Source organism: Mus musculus, chromosome 5 (genome assembly GCF_000001635.26).
Source record: "Mus musculus strain C57BL/6J chromosome 5, GRCm38.p6 C57BL/6J".
Classification (NCBI taxonomy): Eukaryota; Metazoa; Chordata; class Mammalia; order Rodentia; family Muridae; genus Mus; species Mus musculus.
The window spans coordinates 33,719,688-33,737,897 of record NC_000071.6 but is presented as its reverse complement, the minus strand read 5'-3'; the positions used below and the strand labels follow the sequence as shown (position 1 = coordinate 33,737,897).

Sequence of the window (18,210 nt, the reverse complement as noted above, 5' to 3'; positions counted from 1 at the left end):
TGTCTGTGTGGCTCTGAGTCCCTGAAACTATCTGGTGCCCTTCAAGAAGTTCCTGTGAGTAGCCAACAGTGCCAAGGCCTATAGTTTCCCCTAAAACCCAGTACACCTCACCTGAAGATCCTCAAGCTCCTATTTCAGTCTAGAACCAAGACTCCAGCCATCTTGACTTACTAAAAAAAAAAAAAAAAATGCCCTCACCTATAAGGTGGGCCTGATCCTAAGAAGGGAACCTAGAATGGACATTTATTCAGTCCCCAGGTCATCTCCCAAGGTTAGAAAGTATGACAGACAAAATGGATATAGGAAAGAAACCCTAAGTTCTATGTTGTCCTGGGACTCATTGTGTAGACCAGCTTTGCCTTAAACTCAGAGATTGCCTGGCCCAATGCAGATTGCTTAAACCAGGGGGTTTGGCTACCTGCCTTTTCCCCAGAGAACTTTCAAATATAATTAAGCACCTTCTGTCCTCATGAGATCCCTTCCCTGTCAGGACAGCCAGGGGACCGAAGAGACCCAAAACACTTCCTCCACATACATATCCACAGTCCCCTCCTATGGACACAACTTGCTTGAATCCTGTCCTTGGCACCTCTAGACTCTGATAACCCGGACCAATCTGCCACTTTAGGCCACAGAAAGGCACCCCGCAGTCCAGCTGTCCTTGCCCTGAGAAAGAAAAGCAAGGTCCCTTGGAGCCTGGGACCAGTACCTTCTTCCAGGGACCAGCCAGAGGCTGCTCATTCCCCAGGTGCTATTATCCCACCTCCCCACCTGTCCCCACAGGCAACAAGGACACAGCTGTACCCGTCTCAGAACAGAAATCGAGGCACTCATGGAACCAGTTATCTCTTTATTTTTTGGAAAGTAAGTTGGTTGTGTTAACAAAACCACATCTGCCAGTGTGGGCTGACAAACCATGTGCTAGGCCCCAAGAAAGTCACCCTGAGCCACTGTCCTGACCCTGCTGGTTGACAGGCAAGGGACAGCCACCCAAGCCTAGGGCCCAGTGACAGTACAAAAGTAACAAAATTGCATTCACCACTGTCTCCCAAGCTTTGAAAGGTAGCAGTCTAGGCTATAAAAGTCTAGAAGCACTGCATAGGAAGTGTTAAGCCTACAGCAAAACAACTTGTAAAAACTCAATAAATTATAGATAGATAAACTTGTAACAGATAACTATTAACATCTGAACCTTCTTGCAGGGCCAGCCCTTCCCTGGGCACAGGCTCCTGCCTGGAATACATAGCAATTAGAATAATCTGTATGAAAAATACCAGTTCACCTTAAAATTTTTAAACATCTCCTAAAGAAAGTTCCTATATAAATCTAATCCCCCACAAAAGAGGGCCAAAGGCAACAGAAAATGCTCCCTGGAGCCAGCTCTGACTAGGAGAGCCATTCAAGCGCCAAGGGGCCACGGCCAGCCTGGTGGAGGCCAGACGCACGTTCTCAGCAATTCCCTAAATCCAGCATGAACCTCTTCCGCTGTTAATAAGTTACAACTTAAGATGGCTGCAATACCCTGGGACTAAACGCTATGAACCTGGGGTCGGGGACTGGCGCTCTGGGGGTTGATAAATAGCTTTACAAATATACAGGTCCAGTACAAACAAAACTGCCGTGCCAGAAAAGCCCCTTGCTTCTCAGCCTGCTCTTGCCAGTTTCCTAGTGAGACCCATGGAGTATCTTGCTCCCTTGGGCCTCAACTTTGCCTTTTTCCATATAGATATTCTTATATATATGTATGTATATATTTATATCATACACAACATCTATTTATATAAATGTACATTTTCCTCTGGAATAAACCTTTCTGATAGACATTATGCCCCCCCTTCAGGTACCCGTAATTTGTCTCTGAGGGGCAGGGTGGAAAGCAGGCAGCCTGGAGATGTCGAGCTATGACACCCCCAGGCACAAGGTGCCATGTAGGAGAGAGGTTTGCCACACAGAGCAGAGCCTCCCTGTAGGCTCAGCTTGGGGCACCAAGAAGGCCAAGGCCCACTCTGGACATGGAGTCTAGCCCTCTCCACAATGGTCCCTGGAAGGTAGCAGTGGGAAATGAGAGGGCCAGAACCCCAGGGTTGCACAGGGTGGGCCTCTTACATTCTTGTTTGGTGCTCCTGGCCCTGGCCAGTCAGGAGATTACTCTACAGCAGTGCATGTTCCCAAGGGGCCTCTGCACCCAGGAGCCAAGGATAAACACGCAGGAAGTCTTGTCTACTGTTGGCCCATTGCACTGGGCTGGCTAGGGTCCACTGCACACCAGCAGTAGCAGGGCGGGCTAGGGTCCGCGTAAACATTGCCTGGGGCTTGGTCTGTGGGACTGTTGGCCCTTCACGTCCGAGGTCCCCCGTTACTGGGTGGACCTGGGGGTAGCAGGTCATGGGTGAACACCGAGTCATCTCCGGACGAGCTGGAGCTAGGCGTGTCCTGGCCACCTGGCGAGTACTGCTCAAACGGCACGGAGAGGTCCAAGTACTCCTGTTTGGTGGACATGGTTGTCAGGACTGTCCCTTTGCATTCACCCCCTTTTATCCCACGCCATCTGTGTTCAGGCTATGCCCCCTAAAGGCCAGCCCCGCCACTGGAGCTCCAAAGAGCAACACTTAAAATAAGCAAGGCAGCCACAGAGGGGGCAGGACTGAGGGACACTTACGTCGGTTGATGTCACAGTGAGGATGCGGTCTAAATCCTCTACCAACTGCTTGAAGGTGGGCCTCTGTGAAGGCACCGCATGCCAACATTCCCGCATGATCATGTACCTGCGGCAAGTATAGCTATGGCTCCCTGGCCTCCTGCCCACCCCAACCTCCCTCCAGGCCACCAGTCTCCTACACATTCCAAGGGCCCTGGTAGGAATCCTGCCACCCCAGGGACTGGACTGTAGAGGAATGAACAAGGCTCACAGGTCATGTGTGCAGCTGGCTGGCTTGTCCATGCGGTGGCCCTCTTTCAACAGCTTGAAAAGCTCTTCCACTGGGATGCCAGGATACGGTGAGCCCCCCAGCGTAAAGATCTCCCAGAGGAGGACACCAAAAGACCAACTGCAGGGAATTGAGGATAGAAGGCCTGTTACCCCTGGCCTGTTACTGCAGCAGCCCTGTACCAGGACATACCACTGATGGGCAAAGCAGGGCACTAGGATAAAGAGAAGCCAGGGCTGTGCTGGTGGCCCAATGAGCGGACCAGGACCCTGAAGACTGCAAAAGTGCAATTTGTATCTCTTCTCTCTTCAGATCTCCCTACCCCCATCCTATGTAGGGACACATACACATCACTCTGGTGGGTGTAGACTCGGTCAAAAAGGGCCTCTGGTGCCATCCACTTCACAGGTAGCCGGCCCTGGGCAGAGGGAGAGGTGTTGGCTCTCGGGTGGGGCCTCCTGGAGGGACCCTTCACCCCCACCATGCAGGACCAGGGCTCACATTTGTGGTCTTCTTGTAGTAGTCCAGGTTGTGCACATCTCGAGCCAGGCCAAAGTCCGCAATCTTCATCACATTGTCCTCGGTCACCAGGACGTTTCTGGCAGCCAAGTCTCTGTGAATACACTGAAGAGACAAAAGGAACCTGAGATGACCATTCCCTAGCTCAGGCAAACGATCACCCGGTCTTCCACTCAGAGAGGCTCCACCTGGCCTGGTCCCTGTCTCTGCCCACCTTCTGAGAAGCCAAGTATTCCATGCCCCGTGCCACCTGGTAGGCACAGGACACTAGATCCTTGCAGGTGAGCTGTTCCTCTGGCAGCCTGCAGGCATCAAAGGAGTAGTCCATGCCTGGAGGCCGCCGCGCCCGAAGGAACTCCCGGAGATTGCCCTTGGCTGCGTACTCCACCAGCACATACAGGGGCCCTGGAAGCACAGGCACCTTAGAGATGCTGTCAATCTCCAGAGCGCCATCCACCAGTGGGCCCACCAACCACCTGACCTACCACCCTGTGTGCACGCCCCCAGCAGGTTAATGATGTTCTTGTGCTTGCCAATCATTTTCATCATCTCCATCTCAGATACCAGGTCCGACAGGTCCTTGTCAGTCGCATCATCTGTGCCGGGAACAGAGGTGTCAGCTGACAGCCCCACAGCCCTCAAAGGCCCCTCTACTTCCCTCCCTCCTCACCTTTCAGCATCTTCACGGCCACGGTGACAGGCTTGGCAGTACGGTCCTTGTCGATGCCAATAGCTTCTGCCATGACCACCTGTCCAAAGCAGCCTTCTCCAAGAGGCTTACCAAGTGTCAGCCTGACCATGGAAACAGAGGCAGTGAGTGTGTGCCCAGCACCCCCAGCCCTCATGGGTCATGTACCACTGTATCTCAGAAACCCTAGGGGCATTTGCTCATGAAGACAAAGAATGACCCCTCAAACCTCACCCTGGAGTATCTCGGGGATACCTCCAACAAGGCCCTGCCTAGTAGCTACCTAGCCCCCAACCGCAGAACCCCCACCAGGTATATACTAAACCCCACCAAGTACATACTGTCCCTCACCACCACTGACCGGGTCCTGGATAGCTCCCACTTGGGGTCAGCAGGCAGCTCAAGTTCAGAAACATTGGCCAGAACAGGACCTTCTCCTGAGGACAGCCGGGCAATCCGGACAAGGGGTGTGTTGGAGTTCATAGAGGAGTTAGATTCCAAGGACACCTGCTTGGGTCATCAGGACAAATTGGTACCATACAACGTGGGTGGGCTGGGCATTGTAAAAGGGGTGGGGTGGTAGAGCCTCCAGGATGGCAAGGTCAAGCCTATGAGGCAAGGTGTGGAGCCAAGAAAAGGGCTAGCTGCTCGGACTTCTATACAGTGGTGACTTAAGACTCCTAAAAATGTTTTGCACCTCAGAGAAAACCTGAGCTCCATATGGAGATAAGGAGGCATCAGCCCACCCAACCACAGAAACTATGTCCCGGGCAGGCCCCAGGCCCTGCTGGGACTCTAGGAGACACGAGGCAGGACAGGGAGCTCAAAACCTGGTATCTACTTTCTGTTACCTGTCGCTTAAGCGGGAAGCGAGAGACCTTGTGCACGGTGGGCGAGCCCAAGCCCTTCTTTGGGGGACTGCGCAGGCGGCAGAGTATCACAGCTGCCACCACCAGGATGAAGAGGAAGAAGACCACCCCGTAGCTGAGGACGCCTGCGTACACGCTGCCAGCCTCATCAGTTTCCATCAGCTCCTCCTCAGCTGCAAAGATACAAATTTTGGGGCCTCATCCAGCCTTTTCAAGCTTTCCCCCGGCCCGGCCGGAACCACAGGCCCCAGTGGGGGAGGGAAGGGACCTGGGATACTTGGAGAAGAGGGGCTGATGGCCCCCCCACTCGCCTTGTAGTATAATCAAAACACATCTGAGAGCCAGCAGGGGACACGCCCAGGAGAGAAACCCAGCAGAGCCAGAAGCACCCACACCGCTACCCAGGCACCCAGGAAATGCCAGAGCCTCAGATCAGGACTATGGGGGGCCCTGCTAGAGAAGAGGCCCTTGCAGGACCAAGACAGGCAGGGCAGATTCATGTTTCCACACCAAGCACAAAGCCTGGGTGAGTTTCACAGGATGGGCCCCCTGAAGTCCCTGGCAGCTTTGGCATGTCCTGAGACAGCACCCTAAGAGGACAGGTGCGGCATGAGCAGCAGCAGAAGCCAGTACCTGGCAGCACCACCAGCCACGCAGAGTGATGGGAAAACCCAATAGAATTGCCCGCCAGGCAGGTGTACTCCCCCGCGTCCTCAAAGGTGACATTGTGCAAGGACAGAACCTCTAGCTCCTTGTCGGTGGTGTTAGCGCCTGCAGTCTACAAAGAGAGAACAGAGCGCGATAGGCGAGTGCCAGCACCTCCCTTTGGGTACCATAGCAGTTCACATGGAGATGATCCAGCCAGGCTGCAAGGAAAACGCCGCCGCCACCACCACATCTTCGGCCACCACCATGGCCCTGCCACAGCCACAGAGGCCCAGGGCCCTCTGCCTCCTGCACTGAGGCAACCGAGCCTGAAGCCAGTCCCTCCACCAGTGGCGAGTCCTCTGTCCCAAGGTGAGCAACAGGCAGGTGGGCAGCACGGTGCCACACAAAGGCAGCATGCAGAATTAGTGCAGAAACAGGAGAGATGCAGACGAAAAGATGGGCCAGACAGATGGATGGACAGGAAGCCAGAAGGCATCAGCCAGCTGGAGATGGGTGTAAGGTCGATGCTCACACACAACGCAGGACGTGGCCCCTAATAGGCTCTACAGATCTTCTGAGTATGCAAGTGGGGGATGCAAGAGAACAGCACAGGCCTTTGGGGAGGGGGCGCTGAAGCAAACAGTCAGTCAGTGGTAACTGGGGGCTACCAGTATTGTTGAGGCATCACAAGTAGAGTTGGAGTCACAGGCAGGGTCAAGCAGGGCAGTTCGTGCAGGGCATGCAGGCAGGTGCACGGCTGGGGGCATTGAAGCTGGAGCTCAGCGTGCCAGGCAGGCATGGGACAGAGTCGTTACCTGCTTGGGGCCCGTGAACACGCAGCCAAAAGGCCTTCTCAGCCACGCCTATGAAATTGGTGGCTCGACAGAGGTACTCGCCCCCGTCCCGCTCCGACACATTGGCCAGGCGGAGGCGTGCGTCTGCCTCCACATTCTCACTGATCCAGGACTGCGGGGACAAGAGACTGGGCTCAGGCACACCCCGAGCCAGCTCCGGAAGGACGGAAGGATGTGAGGATGAGGCAGGGCAAGGGAGATTCCCAAAGATGGGCTGGGCAGCAAAGCCTGGAAAGCCGCCTGGAGAGGAGGCACGTCATGGCAGTGGTGGGCGTGGTTTCAGAAAGAGGCCTTCTCTCCATGTCTGTCACCACAGGTACACATACACGCTTACATACACGCACACACAGAGAACGGAGGAGGCGGGGGTTGGGGGAAGGGGAAGAGAGAGAGAGAAAACCTGTAACCCACAGCCTCTAAACTCTCACCCCAGGGATCTTTTTAGGGCAACTAGCTTATTCTCGTGAACATCCACGCCCACAGTGTGAGACGCATCAGACAGGACCCCAGTGGCCTCTTTCTCAACAGCCAGGGTTCCTGTTCCAAACAATCCCTATTCCTTTCCCCAACCAGACCTCCTTGTCTCTCAACAGCTGTTTTCTTTGGGCTTCCAGTATCGCAAAGTCCTGAACTCGGGTATGGAACTTGCTACAGGCAGAGGGAGGGGCAGGACAGAGCCAGTGCTAAATGCAAGCAGATGACACCAGCCAATCCGGGCCAGCTGGAGAGTGTCTAGCCAGTCCCCTGGGGTCCAGAGGGTACTAACTCAGCAGTCATCCTCCTGCCCTGAGCCACCATAACTGTTACCCAAGAGAAAACTTCTGCAGGCTCAGTCCTCGGAGCAGACAAGTCCCACAGCAGGGCACAAGTAACACAGAGCCTGCCTAGAGCTCAGAGCAGGTGACATGCACTGGAACTAAGCTGCCCCTTCTCAGAAGTTCCAATACCTTGGTAAATCCCAACATATCCTTCAGCCAAGAGGGACATATGGGCCAAGGCCAGGGCTGACCCAGCTGATCCACCCACCCTGCCAGCCACCAGCCGGGGATAGAGCCTACCTTGAGTACAGTGACGTAGGGCGTGCCGTCAGGGCCCACCTTGCTGCCGTTCACTTCCACGTGCTTCAGCCACTGGATGTGTGGCTGTGCATCGCTGTACACCTTGCAGTGGAACTCCACGTCACTGCCTAGAATGGCTGTCTGGTTGGCCGGCAGCCCAGCCTGCAGGATGGGCCGGTGTGGGGAGCGCTCTGCAAGAGGCAGTCAGGTCAGGGCCAGTAGGGCCAAGGGACCCAGAGATGCCCCTTGCCTTAGCCACCCGGCCTGGCCCTCACCCAGCACATCCAGTGTGTATGTCTGCCGGATGCTGCCAAACTTGTTCTCAACTACACAGGTATAGTTGCCACGATCGGAGGGTACCACACTTTCCATGACCAAGCTCCACTGCTGGTGCCGGAGCTGCAGGTAGTTAGTCTGTGAGTAGATGCAGACTATCCCTTGTCTCCAGCCCCTGCCCCCAGGCCCCTTTCTTTCCCAGACCTACCTTGATGCCCCCAATGCGATGCTCCCCTCGGAATTCTTTGCCATTCTTCAGCCAGGAGATGGAGGGGGTAGGGTTGCCAGCAGCTGGGCAGCGGAAGCGGACAGTGTTTGCGGCTGGCACAGCCAGCAGTTTCTTATCCATTCGCTCCGGGCGAGTCCAATAAGGAGCCCCTGATGGCAGAAGTACCCATAACAGCTGTAACCAGTGCCTTCCAGAACCTCCCCTGCCTGCCTCTAGCCTGTTTACCCTTCTGGATTCAGAGTCCTTTGCTTTGCCTGAGCCTGGACACTGCATTACCAGTTGCCCTACTCTCAGATCTGAATTTATCTCCTCCTCACCCTTGGGTGCAGGCCCACAAGTGGAGGTCCCCAGATCCCAGTAGGATGCAGATCCTAGAAGGCCTAGGCCAGGTCATCCCACCAGTCTGCAAACCCCAAGCCAGCCTCTGCAGTACCCAGGGCCTGGCCTGCTTCCTTTAGGTCGCGCTTTCCCCCCACTGAGCGCTCTGGTTCCTCTGGGCTGGGTGGAGGAAGCCACCCTGCTGGGACTCCTGAAACAGCTGAGGGACAGAGCAAGGATCCAGGACAGACTAGGGAGGCAGGCCCCTTCTGCAGTGACCTCACTACACTCTACCATAGGACCATGTGCATCTGTGGGTGGAGGAGCCACAGCACAGGGGGAGAGAACCGTCTGCATACGCTGGTGAGGGAACCCTCCATGCTGAGCTGCCCTCCCAGGCTCCCAGGGCGGCCATTAGCTTGGCACACTCAGCGACGGCAGTGAGCCAATGCTTCCCATGCCCAGGCAAGGTCCAGAAGATGACCCTTTAGTCACCTCAGAGCCGAAGCCCACGTGGGGTGTGTAAGCACTAGATGCAGCCTGGGAAAACCAGGGAGGCAGAAGTGGACACAAACTCAGGGCAAGGCCACTGGTAACATGGCTGGTGCAGGAGCCAGGGGAGGGGAAAACTGGCTTAGAAATTTTGCTCTCAACAACCTGGTAGCCAAAGGGGAAAGGGAAATGAGAAGCCAAATGACTCCCCAGGACAGGAGCCTCTGTTGGCGTCAGTGCTAGGTTCCTGTGTCGATTCCACTCTAAAATCTCACACAAGCCCCTGTACCCACTCTCCTTGCCCCCACACACCAGAGACTCAGTCCTGTTTTCCCACCAATTTTTTTTTTATTCCACTGGAGGACACCTTGTCCACTCTTCCCCAGAAGTCTCCAAATGGCCCAAGTACTCAGTCTGCATAGACACACACACACACACACACACACACACACACACGTCCTCTTCACAATGTACACCTCAGCACACACAAGCACTGTCCCCTCCTGCCGGCCTGAACCAACAACCACCAGTGCCCTTCATCCCTGGATCTATTGTTCCTCAGCAACAATCTGAGCTGCATCCCTGGCTATCCTCACCCCTGTGGTGCCCCGTCCTACTAGAGTCAATAGCAATGTCCCTGCAGACCAGCCCTGCCTCCTCCCTGCTCCTGGAGCACTGTCCTCTGGTCTACCCACCTGTAGCAGTGTTCCCTTCTAACCACCAGAGAGGCATCCCGGCCCTGACCAGCTCAGTGGCCATAGACTCTAATCTCACCTGTGTCTTCAGCCACGTCCTCCCCATCTTCGTCATCTCCTGAGGATGGAGCATCTGCAAGTTCCAAGTGGGGGTTCTGTGATACCCCTATATCCAAAGACCTGCTGCTTCCCATATCTGAGGTCCACCACTCTCATACCTTTAGGATCCTGCCTTTACAAGGCCATTCATTCAGATGGCACCTACTTAGGGGTACCCCCTCCTTTCTATCAACAGCTATCAACATCTTAGGCCAGGGATGCTGCAGCCACCCAGCCCAGGAGTGTCCTGATCTCCTTGGCTATACAGCTGTTTCACACACGTTGCAGCACCACCCACCAAGCACTTACCTGTTACACGCACACTGAAGTGGCACAGCACACGCCGAGTGAGCCGGTGCTGGCAGCTGTAGACCCCTGCATCTTCGTGGGAGGCATTTAGCACTTGCAGCCTCTGAGGCCCCACCAGGATGCGGTGGGAGGCCACCAGACCTGTACCATCCTTAGCCCAGACCGTGGGCCCTGTGGGGGCACCTCCAGGAGGATGGCAGCTCAGCTCCACGGTGTCCCCACTGCCGAAGGCCACCTGCTCCTGCTGGCTAGGTTCAGGCCCTGGAACCTCTGTGGAGTAAATGGGACACTATGAAACAGGGTCTCCAGAGAAGCATGCTGGAGACCCAGCACTTCACTTTGCAAACACACAAGCAAGGGCTGTATGTAGGCAGGTGAGGGATGTGCTCCTGGAGCCTGGGGGCCTGCCAGACAATGTTCAAACCAGGGGTGGAAAACTGTTTTCGTAAGAGCCAGTGGGCCCCAGCATCTCAGCTCTGTCAATCATGGGCTAAGGCTTCTGGCTCTGCCCTACAGGAGGAAGCTGTCTTCCCAAGATGATCTGAAAGAGGCACAGCCCTCCTGATACCTGAATCATCTTTAAAGTGCCAAGAAGGGTTTCAGACAACTCTGTGGTACAGCACCTACCCAGAATGCCTGAAGCCCTGAGCTCAGCCCCACACCACGAAAAAGTCACCAATTCTCCTTCCTCTGATCCTTCCACCATTTGGAAATGTAAAATCAGCCCTAAGCTCACAGGGAGGCACAAAAGCAGGTTGGAGACAGGCTGTCCTTCCCTGGACTTTGGCTCAAAGCTCAGAGAAAGAATAGGGAGCCCTTTCAGAACCCTCTTTGCACCCAACCCTCATCTTGGCTTCTAAACCAGTTTGGATAGAGAGCCAGGGAACAGAACATACTTTAAACAGGAAGAGAAAGCTAGGTATGGTGGCTCATGCACTCAGAAGTCTGAAGCAGGAGAATTGCTACAAGCTCAAGGCCAGCCTGGCTACTGTCTTAAAAACAAAATCAAAATAAATGGAAAGAGAGAAGACAACATGAGGTCATACAAGAACATGGGTGAGCAGCCCTTGCTGGCATACACCCCTAGGGCTGCTGTTCATAGGAGTTGTGCACCTCTTGAGACCAAAGTATACCAGCTAGGGGATGCTTGGACAGTCCACGCCTTGCAACACCCATTTCACAGATGAGCCAGCTAGGAAAACATGGACACCATTCTGGTCTCTTAGGCCTCTAGTCAGTGGGCTATGAGACTCCTGAGTTCACAGGTTGGCTGAGGACATGGGACCCCCATTTCACAAATGAGGACTGGGGGGAGGGGGACTGTCTGAGTGGGCATGTGAGCCAAGTAGAGCCAGCCACCCACCCTGAGGGCTAAGGAACTGAAGCAACATAGCTCCTCCACTAGGCGGACACAGATAATACACCTCTGCCTTGCCCAGGTGCTGCCCAGCTCATGCGGTGGCTCAAAGACTTCACCCTCAGGGACGTACCACCAGCTGGGCTATCTCCTCCAGGCCTCCCTGCCAGAACCTGACAATGCCCATCACAGGGCGGCTGGGCTTGGGGCCCAGGACAGGAGTGGGTGGTCCTGCTAAGCAGACCTCCTTCCTCAGATCCAGCTGGACTGGCTATAATGTCACTTGTCATTCCGCCGACGCATGGCCTAGATTCAAGGCCCAGCTGTCCACTCTGGCCACACCAGTCCTTAGGCCCAATTCTGTCCATCCCAGAGACAACCCACAGGCTCAAAGTCCACCAGGATTCTGACAGACAGAGGGAATATCCCTAAAATATCCCCAAAGCTCATGTCCTTCAGAGCCCCACAGTATTAAGCTGCCCTATGGAGGTCCCATAGCCAGGGGCCTAACTGTCTTGACTTCCAGTTCTCCAATCCTGCTACCATGTCCTATGGGGACCACCCAGTGCTGGAAGCCACTTGAGTTCTCCCTCCACAGAAGGGCAAGGACAGGCTGGTCAAGAGCCTCAGTCCAGGCCTTGGCCCAAAGGCAACAGCCAGTTGGTTCCAATTTGGTCTGGGCAAGACAACCGCTCAAGCCATGCACACAAGTATTTGCTTTAACCGAATCCAAAGAGGGACTGGAAAAGAACATGGCAGCTCCCAAACCAGACCCTTGGAGAAGCAGATGGCTGGAGGGGAAATGTTCAGTCAGCTCAAAGAGCTAACCTTTGATCCACCCATCCATCTTGTCCATTAGGAGCTAGGCGAAACCAGACACCTGGACTTTGGGGGCCTTGGGTAACAACATCTACCAACAACCACCATTCTAGGGTCACAGGGCGTAGAGGAAATTATGACCTGAGTCAGGTAGGGATAAGGGAAGGACAGTGCTTGAGACAATGCAGAATATGTAATATTGTATTCTGAGGCAGTAGAAGCAATGCCCTGGTCAGAGGAACTCCCACACCATCAGCCTCCAGGTGTGCACCAGTAACTCCCTAGGCCCCATCAACAAAGGAGCCAAACGCAGCACGCAAGCACTGGTACTTCTGTTGTGCCCTTTAAGAGGACAATGTCCCTACCACATGGATCCCATAGCACCTATCCCCATTGCTATATGGTACTAACATGGACCTAGGTACTGTAGGCTCACTGTTGCAGGCTAAGGGACACTGTATCCCAATCAAGTTGTGCTGGGCGTAGAGCCTCCTAGATTGTCTCGGTTTCATCCACTACAGCACAAAGTGCAAATCCCAACTTGCAGACCTAAGGTCCAGAAAGCCCTGGTTAAGTGTCTAAAGTCTGTAAAAGGGGTGTAGGAATGAGGGGTGCCTATGCAGAAGCCCCCTGAGTCAAACAATGGAGTGAGACCACAGCTGCCCAGCTGGAGGAAGGGCTGCATCCACTGCCTGGAGGAGCTGACAGCCTAGGTTCTGTTGTTGAGACGTACGTGCGCACTACAAAACCAGCATCAAATCCAACCCTGGTCTGAGGTTGGTCACCCTAAAGAACTCGACTTGGACTTTGGAGCAAAACCAGGACACAGATCTGAGTGACACCTGCTTTGATAGTGAACACAGCTGGTGTGGGAGGTATGGCCAGGTGTATGAGGAAAATAACCCAAGAGAAAGGAGGGTGCCTGCCCCAAGGGGCCTTGAAGCCAAGGGTCTCTTGCCTGCCTTCCTCCTCCCCATTCCCCACCATCCCACCTTGAGACATTCCAGTTTCCACAGTTTATTATAAAAGTCAAGAAAGGAAGAATGAAAGAAAACTCCAGAGGCTGGGCGGGCTAATGAGGGCTTACCGGGGATTATCTGGTTTAATCCCCCCAACAACCCTGCCATTACCAGTCCTCTGTAGCAGGACAGGTGAGGAGACTTAGGTTCTAGGAGAGGACCCAAGCCGAGGCAGGCCCCAACCCCAAGTGGCTTTGTTCACAGCTCAGTAATTTCTCAACCGGGCAGGCCACCTCTATCCAATACATCATCTACCCCCTAACACACCCTGGGTAACTAGTTTTCCTTCTAGGCCCAACTACAAAAGGGGGTGGGGGGAGAGTTCCAGGTCCCAAGTAAAACCTGAGACCTGGAGGACAAGGGGATTCTAGGCTCAGCATAGGAGCCAAAGCTTCAGGGTCTAAGATCAGCCCAGGTTAATGAACCACTGGGAGGGCCAGCAGGGCTCAAAGTCCAGCCTTGCAAGCAAGGTAGGGTTGGGGGGAGACAAGGAAGGTGGAAGGCCCTGCTTCTGCAAGCCGGCCTGGGGGTCAACTTCTGGATCCCCTAAGGGTTACTGTCTCCCACACTAAGCACACCAGCAGGGCTTGCCTCACCAAGGGTGGCCAGGTTAGGCCGGTACCTAGCCCCGCCGCACAGCCCTTGACCCCAGCCAGCTCCTGCTTGGTAATTTATGTTCCTAGGGAAAGCGCCAGCCCGGACCTCTGTAAACTTCACCAGGTCTTTGTATTTTTACAGCCCGGCCCATCTCGTTAAGGAACCGGATTAAGTTTATTGGCCTATCAATTCCCTACCTGTCTCACAAGCTCAAACGCAGAAGCGAGGGGCGGGCGATCCCACCGATCCCGGGCGGCCCGGCTCAGCTTCGGTTCCCGCAGCAGGGTCGTGCCAGGAGGCCACCGTCACTGCCTGAGGCACAGAGAGGGTGTGCGCTCCGCCCCGCCGCCCCTACCCGAGCTCACTGACACCCGACGCAAGAAGTAATATCTTCATCTGAATACACATGCTAATGTGGTCTCCTCGCGGGCCATTCGGCACCCGGGAAGCAGGGCAGTCCTAGCAGGCGCTAAAAGCGCGCGCTGACCTCCCGACCGCCTCTGTCACGCCGCTGAAAGACACGCACATTCAAGTTCCCGGCCCACTTTCATTCATAAAAAAAAAGAAAGAAAGAAAGAAAGAAAGAAAATGACATTGTTCCAGGAGGCTGCAGCCGCTGGAGAGAGGGGCGCGGGGGCGCCGGGAGGGGCACACCGCCATCTGCCTCCTCCCGCTGCGCCCGCCGCACTCGCACCTCCCCGAGAGGCCGCGCCGCCATCAATGCGCGGTTTGTGGCCGCCGAGGTACAAAGGAGCGGCTGTTCGGGCCTCAGCTCGGGTGGGGCGACAACTTACCGAGCGAAAGCCTCCCTTCGCGCGGCCTCCCGCCAGACCGCTGCTCTGCTTTGCCACGCTGCCACCGGGCACAGCCGGGGGCCGCGCGCGTCGCACCTCCGGGCAACCAAGGGACGCAGAGCGGACCGTGGCTCCCTTTCGCATCCTTGGCCTCCGGGCCCCGTTTGAGGGCATTCAAGTGTCCCATCGGACTTTGGTGGCCAGCGGGACTACCTAGGCGGCGCCAAGATCCTGGGACAACCGCCCCTCATCTCCCAGCGTGCGGCCTGAAGGGCAGTCTGTGCGCGCCCCTGGGAACCGACCCCTCAGGCCGCCTACAGGATAAGAGGGGAGCAGCCGCACTGAAGCTGTCACCTTGTCATGCGAAACCCTGAAGCTGAGCTTTGGCTGGGATACTACTATCCACCCCGCAACGTCCAGCCTTCCTTTAGCTGAAGCAGAGGAAGAACTGTTCCGGGAGAACGGCTGAATCAATAACAGGCATTTTTCCTCCTCTCAAATTCGAGAAGCAACAATAGGAATCGTGGGAAGTCAGCTCGCGCGCCTTCCCAACGCCCCTCTGCCTGGGACCACCGTCACGGGCACCGGTCCACGTGACGCCTCGCACTTGGGTGGTGGCTCCCAGCCTACAGACACCCCTATAAACTGCCGCGTCCGAGCTGACAGCGATCTGCGGGGCAGGGGACAAACCTCGGCGCACTAGCCCCTGTGGTGCTAATCAACCCGACGCCCCTTCCTCACCCAAGGGCTGTTCACCATTGCCAAAGCCCCTGTGATTCAGGGCCGGCCCCCAGAAGAACACCTTGGGTCAGTCCTTACCTGCCGCTCTCCGCACAACTCGCTGCTCTGGACCAGGAGGCTCGGAAGTAGCTCCAGCCACGACCGCCACGCAGAACACTAGCACGCAGGCCGGGACTACCATGGCTCCAGAGCGGGGGCCGCGGCGTCCTCAAGCAGCGCGCGCGGGCATGCTGCAACCCCCCACGCCCGGCTCCGGCGCCGGTGGGAGAACGCCTCTGTGGAGACTACAGGAGGAGAGCACTGAGTTACTCCGGAGGGCAGCGGGGAAGCGCGGCCTCGCTCCTGAACCCCGACCCCCGGCCGCCCCGCCCGCCGACTCCTAGCTCTCTCCCGGGCTGCCTGGCGCCGGCCGCCTCCTCCCAGCCGCGGTTCCTCCCTCCTCCTTCCCTCCCTGGTTGCCGCAGAGCCCTCCCAGGACGGAGGCAGTAGCCGCAAACTTTCCAGAGCGGGAAGCCCGCGCCTTGCCCCGGCCTCGCCGCACTTACGAACCGCTCCACTTCCCGCATATCTCACCCCCTGACTGCTTCTGAGCCCGCCCGGAACCTCCGAGTGCCAGCCGAGTCCTTCACACTAACCTGGCGGCCGCTAGAGCCCAACTCACCACGCGCGGCTCCGTCTCTCGGCCCGCTTTTCCAGGGTCTCCTCTGTCCCAGTGGCCGGCCGCCCACCACTGAGTCCCCCCGCCGGAGTGGATCGCACGGCGCCAGCTGCTCCCGCCACCCCCGCTGCCACAGTGCACTGAACTGGGGCTGCCCGGCGCGCAGCAGCCCGGGCGGGGGTTGGGGGGTGCTCCCGCCACGCCCCGAACACTCCCCTTCCCCGGCGGCCAGGGGGCGGGAGATCCGAAGAGGCGTGGTCAGGCGGGGGCGCCGGGCGGTCCCAGAGGGCGTGGGAGCCCAGCTGGGGCGGAGCAGGCGAGGCAAGGGTCGCACGCTCGACCCCTTGAAGCAATGCCGAGCTCAGGACTGTCTACCAGCACGCTTCTCCCTCCAATAAAGCTGTGCTCAAGGGCTCAGAAGGTTGACTTCGGTGGGGGTCTAGGTGTTAGGGCGTCTTCACAGTGAACTGGCCCCCTGAGCTGAATGAACCCTGTGCAAAGAGCACTAAATCCTCAGGTACAAAGCCTGACAGTTCCAGGAAGACAAATACAAATACGTGTGAACAGGTCTTCCAGTGAAGGATGGAGCAGAGTTTACATGATGAAAGACCCAGGGATTGCACCCTAGAAAAGACGGACACGCTGCTGTATTTATCAAACTAACCAGCTGCCTGCATCCTGCTCAGGAACGATGTCCACACTTCCCCAAGAACACACAGGTTTTGGAAGAAACTTACCCAGCCTCTCGGAATAGCGAGAAGAGCTGGGGATACAAAGCAGGGGAGCCTGCCCTACCCTAAGGCTGCCTGAACTCCAACCTATGGATGTCCTAGCACAGCACGCCCATCATGTGGGACACATTCCATCTGGGGAGTGTCACAATGACAGCTGGTCCCTGGAGGATCAGCCTGGTCACCCCATCATGCTGGCAAGCTGTAGGTCCTGCCTGGCAGAACTTCTGTAACAGCAACCACCCTGTGACTGATGGCCTCTCTACCCTCACAAGGCAGGGAACCTTGTCTCACTTTCAGACAAGTTCCACAAGGTCTGATGAAGCCTATGGGAGCCAGATACATGGGGACCTGGCTCAGTGCTTCTGCCCAGTCTGGCTGTATGTGGCTTGAAGAACTTAAAACTGCTCATGGGGGGGGTGGGGGGGGGAATGGCTCGTGGGTTACGAACACCTTTCACTGGCTTACTCATCACCCTTATCTTTCCCAGATAGCTGAGCAGGGAAAGCCCTGGCCCCAGAACCCTCATGCTCTCATCCCTGTGTGTCCACCCTAGAGCTGGGCAGCTCTGCCTACTGTTACTCCTGCTCTGGCCAAGGACCCCTCCCTGCAGACTGGCTAGAATCCAGTCCTGGGTTCCCATGGCACCCCCAGGCAGCTGCCCACAGGTCCTCTCCCAGGATGCCACCCCAGGGGGTCATAGCAGACATTCTCCCCTAATCTATTGGCAGATTAGTTATCAGTAAATGAACCAGAATGTGAGCTCTGACCCCTATTTCCACGCCCTTCGTCTGGAGGATTTATCAGAACCCTCCACACTCTGTAACTGGGAGCTGAGCATCCATCCAAACAGCAATACTTCTTTATTTCTGAGATGACCTCCTTGTTAGAAATACCCAGTCAGGAATCTCAGGCCAGTGTTGGTTGTTCTCTGAACCCCATGGCCCAACAGACCATCTCTCTCAAGCTACCTTGTTTTCCAATGGGCTACACATGCAGGAAAGAGGACTCTAAGCAGGGTACTCCCACTCCTCTGATCCTCCCCCAACCCTGTGGCCTTACACTGGCCAGCTCTTGTAGACCCCTGCTCAACTGCAGCAGTGGGGGGGGGGGAATCAGCCCCCTTCATTAAAAATGAGCTGTGTGGTGTTCACAACTATTCACAACTTGTATTCCTTTTTTTTTTTTTTTTTTTTTTTTGGTTTTTCGAGACAGGGTTTCTCTGTAGCCCTGGCTGTCCTGAAACTCACTTTGTAGACCAGGCAGACCTTGAACTCAGAAATCCGCCTGCCTCTGCCTCCCGAGTGCTGGGATTAAAGGCGTGGGCTACCACGCCCGGCTACAACTTGTATTCCTGTATTGAGCCGACTTCCAGATTAAAATCTGGTTGTCTTAAATTTACTTTTTCAATTCAGGACAACAGAAGTCTGAGGTCAAGTTGGGCTGGCTGTGGGCCCTGAGTAGGCTTCTTCCTGCCTGTTATAACTCTGGGGCCTGCAGGCATCCATGGCTT

The 18,210-nt window shown here is 55.9% G+C and overlaps 1 protein-coding gene across 7 annotated transcripts, besides 6 other annotated features; it reads right to left on the bottom strand.

Moving 5' to 3' along the window:
- Positions 1–829: 829 nt before the first annotated feature.
- On the bottom strand, positions 830–16,174 carry Fgfr3 (fibroblast growth factor receptor 3). Of its 7 annotated transcripts, none has more exons than NM_001359036.1 (18): positions 15,944–16,174; positions 15,387–15,592; positions 9,982–10,251; positions 9,653–9,706; positions 8,048–8,217; positions 7,839–7,962; positions 7,564–7,754; positions 5,637–5,781; positions 4,986–5,176; positions 4,496–4,644; positions 4,117–4,238; positions 3,932–4,042; positions 3,661–3,851; positions 3,429–3,551; positions 3,275–3,345; positions 2,910–3,047; positions 2,660–2,765; positions 830–2,484 (listed from the first exon to the last, which is right to left on the bottom strand). In NM_001359036.1, the coding sequence occupies exons 2-18, from the start codon at positions 15,487–15,489 to the stop codon at positions 2,338–2,340; spliced, it is 2,406 nt and encodes an 801-aa protein (NP_001345965.1). In that variant the 5' UTR covers positions 15,490–15,592; positions 15,944–16,174; the 3' UTR covers positions 830–2,337. The 7 variants fall into 7 exon arrangements, with proteins under 7 accessions (NP_001345965.1, NP_001156687.1, NP_001192199.1 ...); NM_001163215.2 differs by having other exon boundaries at positions 4,496–4,641; NM_001205270.1 differs by having other exon boundaries at positions 15,970–16,174.
- Positions 15,489–16,329: a promoter, noted in NCBI's record as "-200 to +609 promoter/enhancer fragment". NCBI's record gives the evidence for it as "EXISTENCE:reporter gene assay evidence [ECO:0000049][PMID:9478995]".
- Positions 15,489–16,668: a biological region, named in NCBI's record as "Fgfr3 5' regulatory region". NCBI's record gives its function as "regulatory_interactions: Fgfr3".
- Positions 15,593–15,969: an enhancer, noted in NCBI's record as "+132 to +508 intron 1 enhancer". NCBI's record gives the evidence for it as "EXISTENCE:reporter gene assay evidence [ECO:0000049][PMID:9478995]".
- Positions 15,704–15,762: an enhancer, noted in NCBI's record as "eta fragment". NCBI's record gives the evidence for it as "EXISTENCE:reporter gene assay evidence [ECO:0000049][PMID:9478995]".
- Positions 15,868–16,668: a DNAseI hypersensitive site, noted in NCBI's record as "DHS 2.7 kb from HindIII site; the nucleotide coordinates are approximate for this feature". NCBI's record gives the evidence for it as "EXISTENCE:in vivo cleavage assay evidence [ECO:0001075][PMID:19401440]".
- Positions 16,125–16,329: a promoter, noted in NCBI's record as "-220 to -27 promoter fragment". NCBI's record gives the evidence for it as "EXISTENCE:reporter gene assay evidence [ECO:0000049][PMID:9478995]".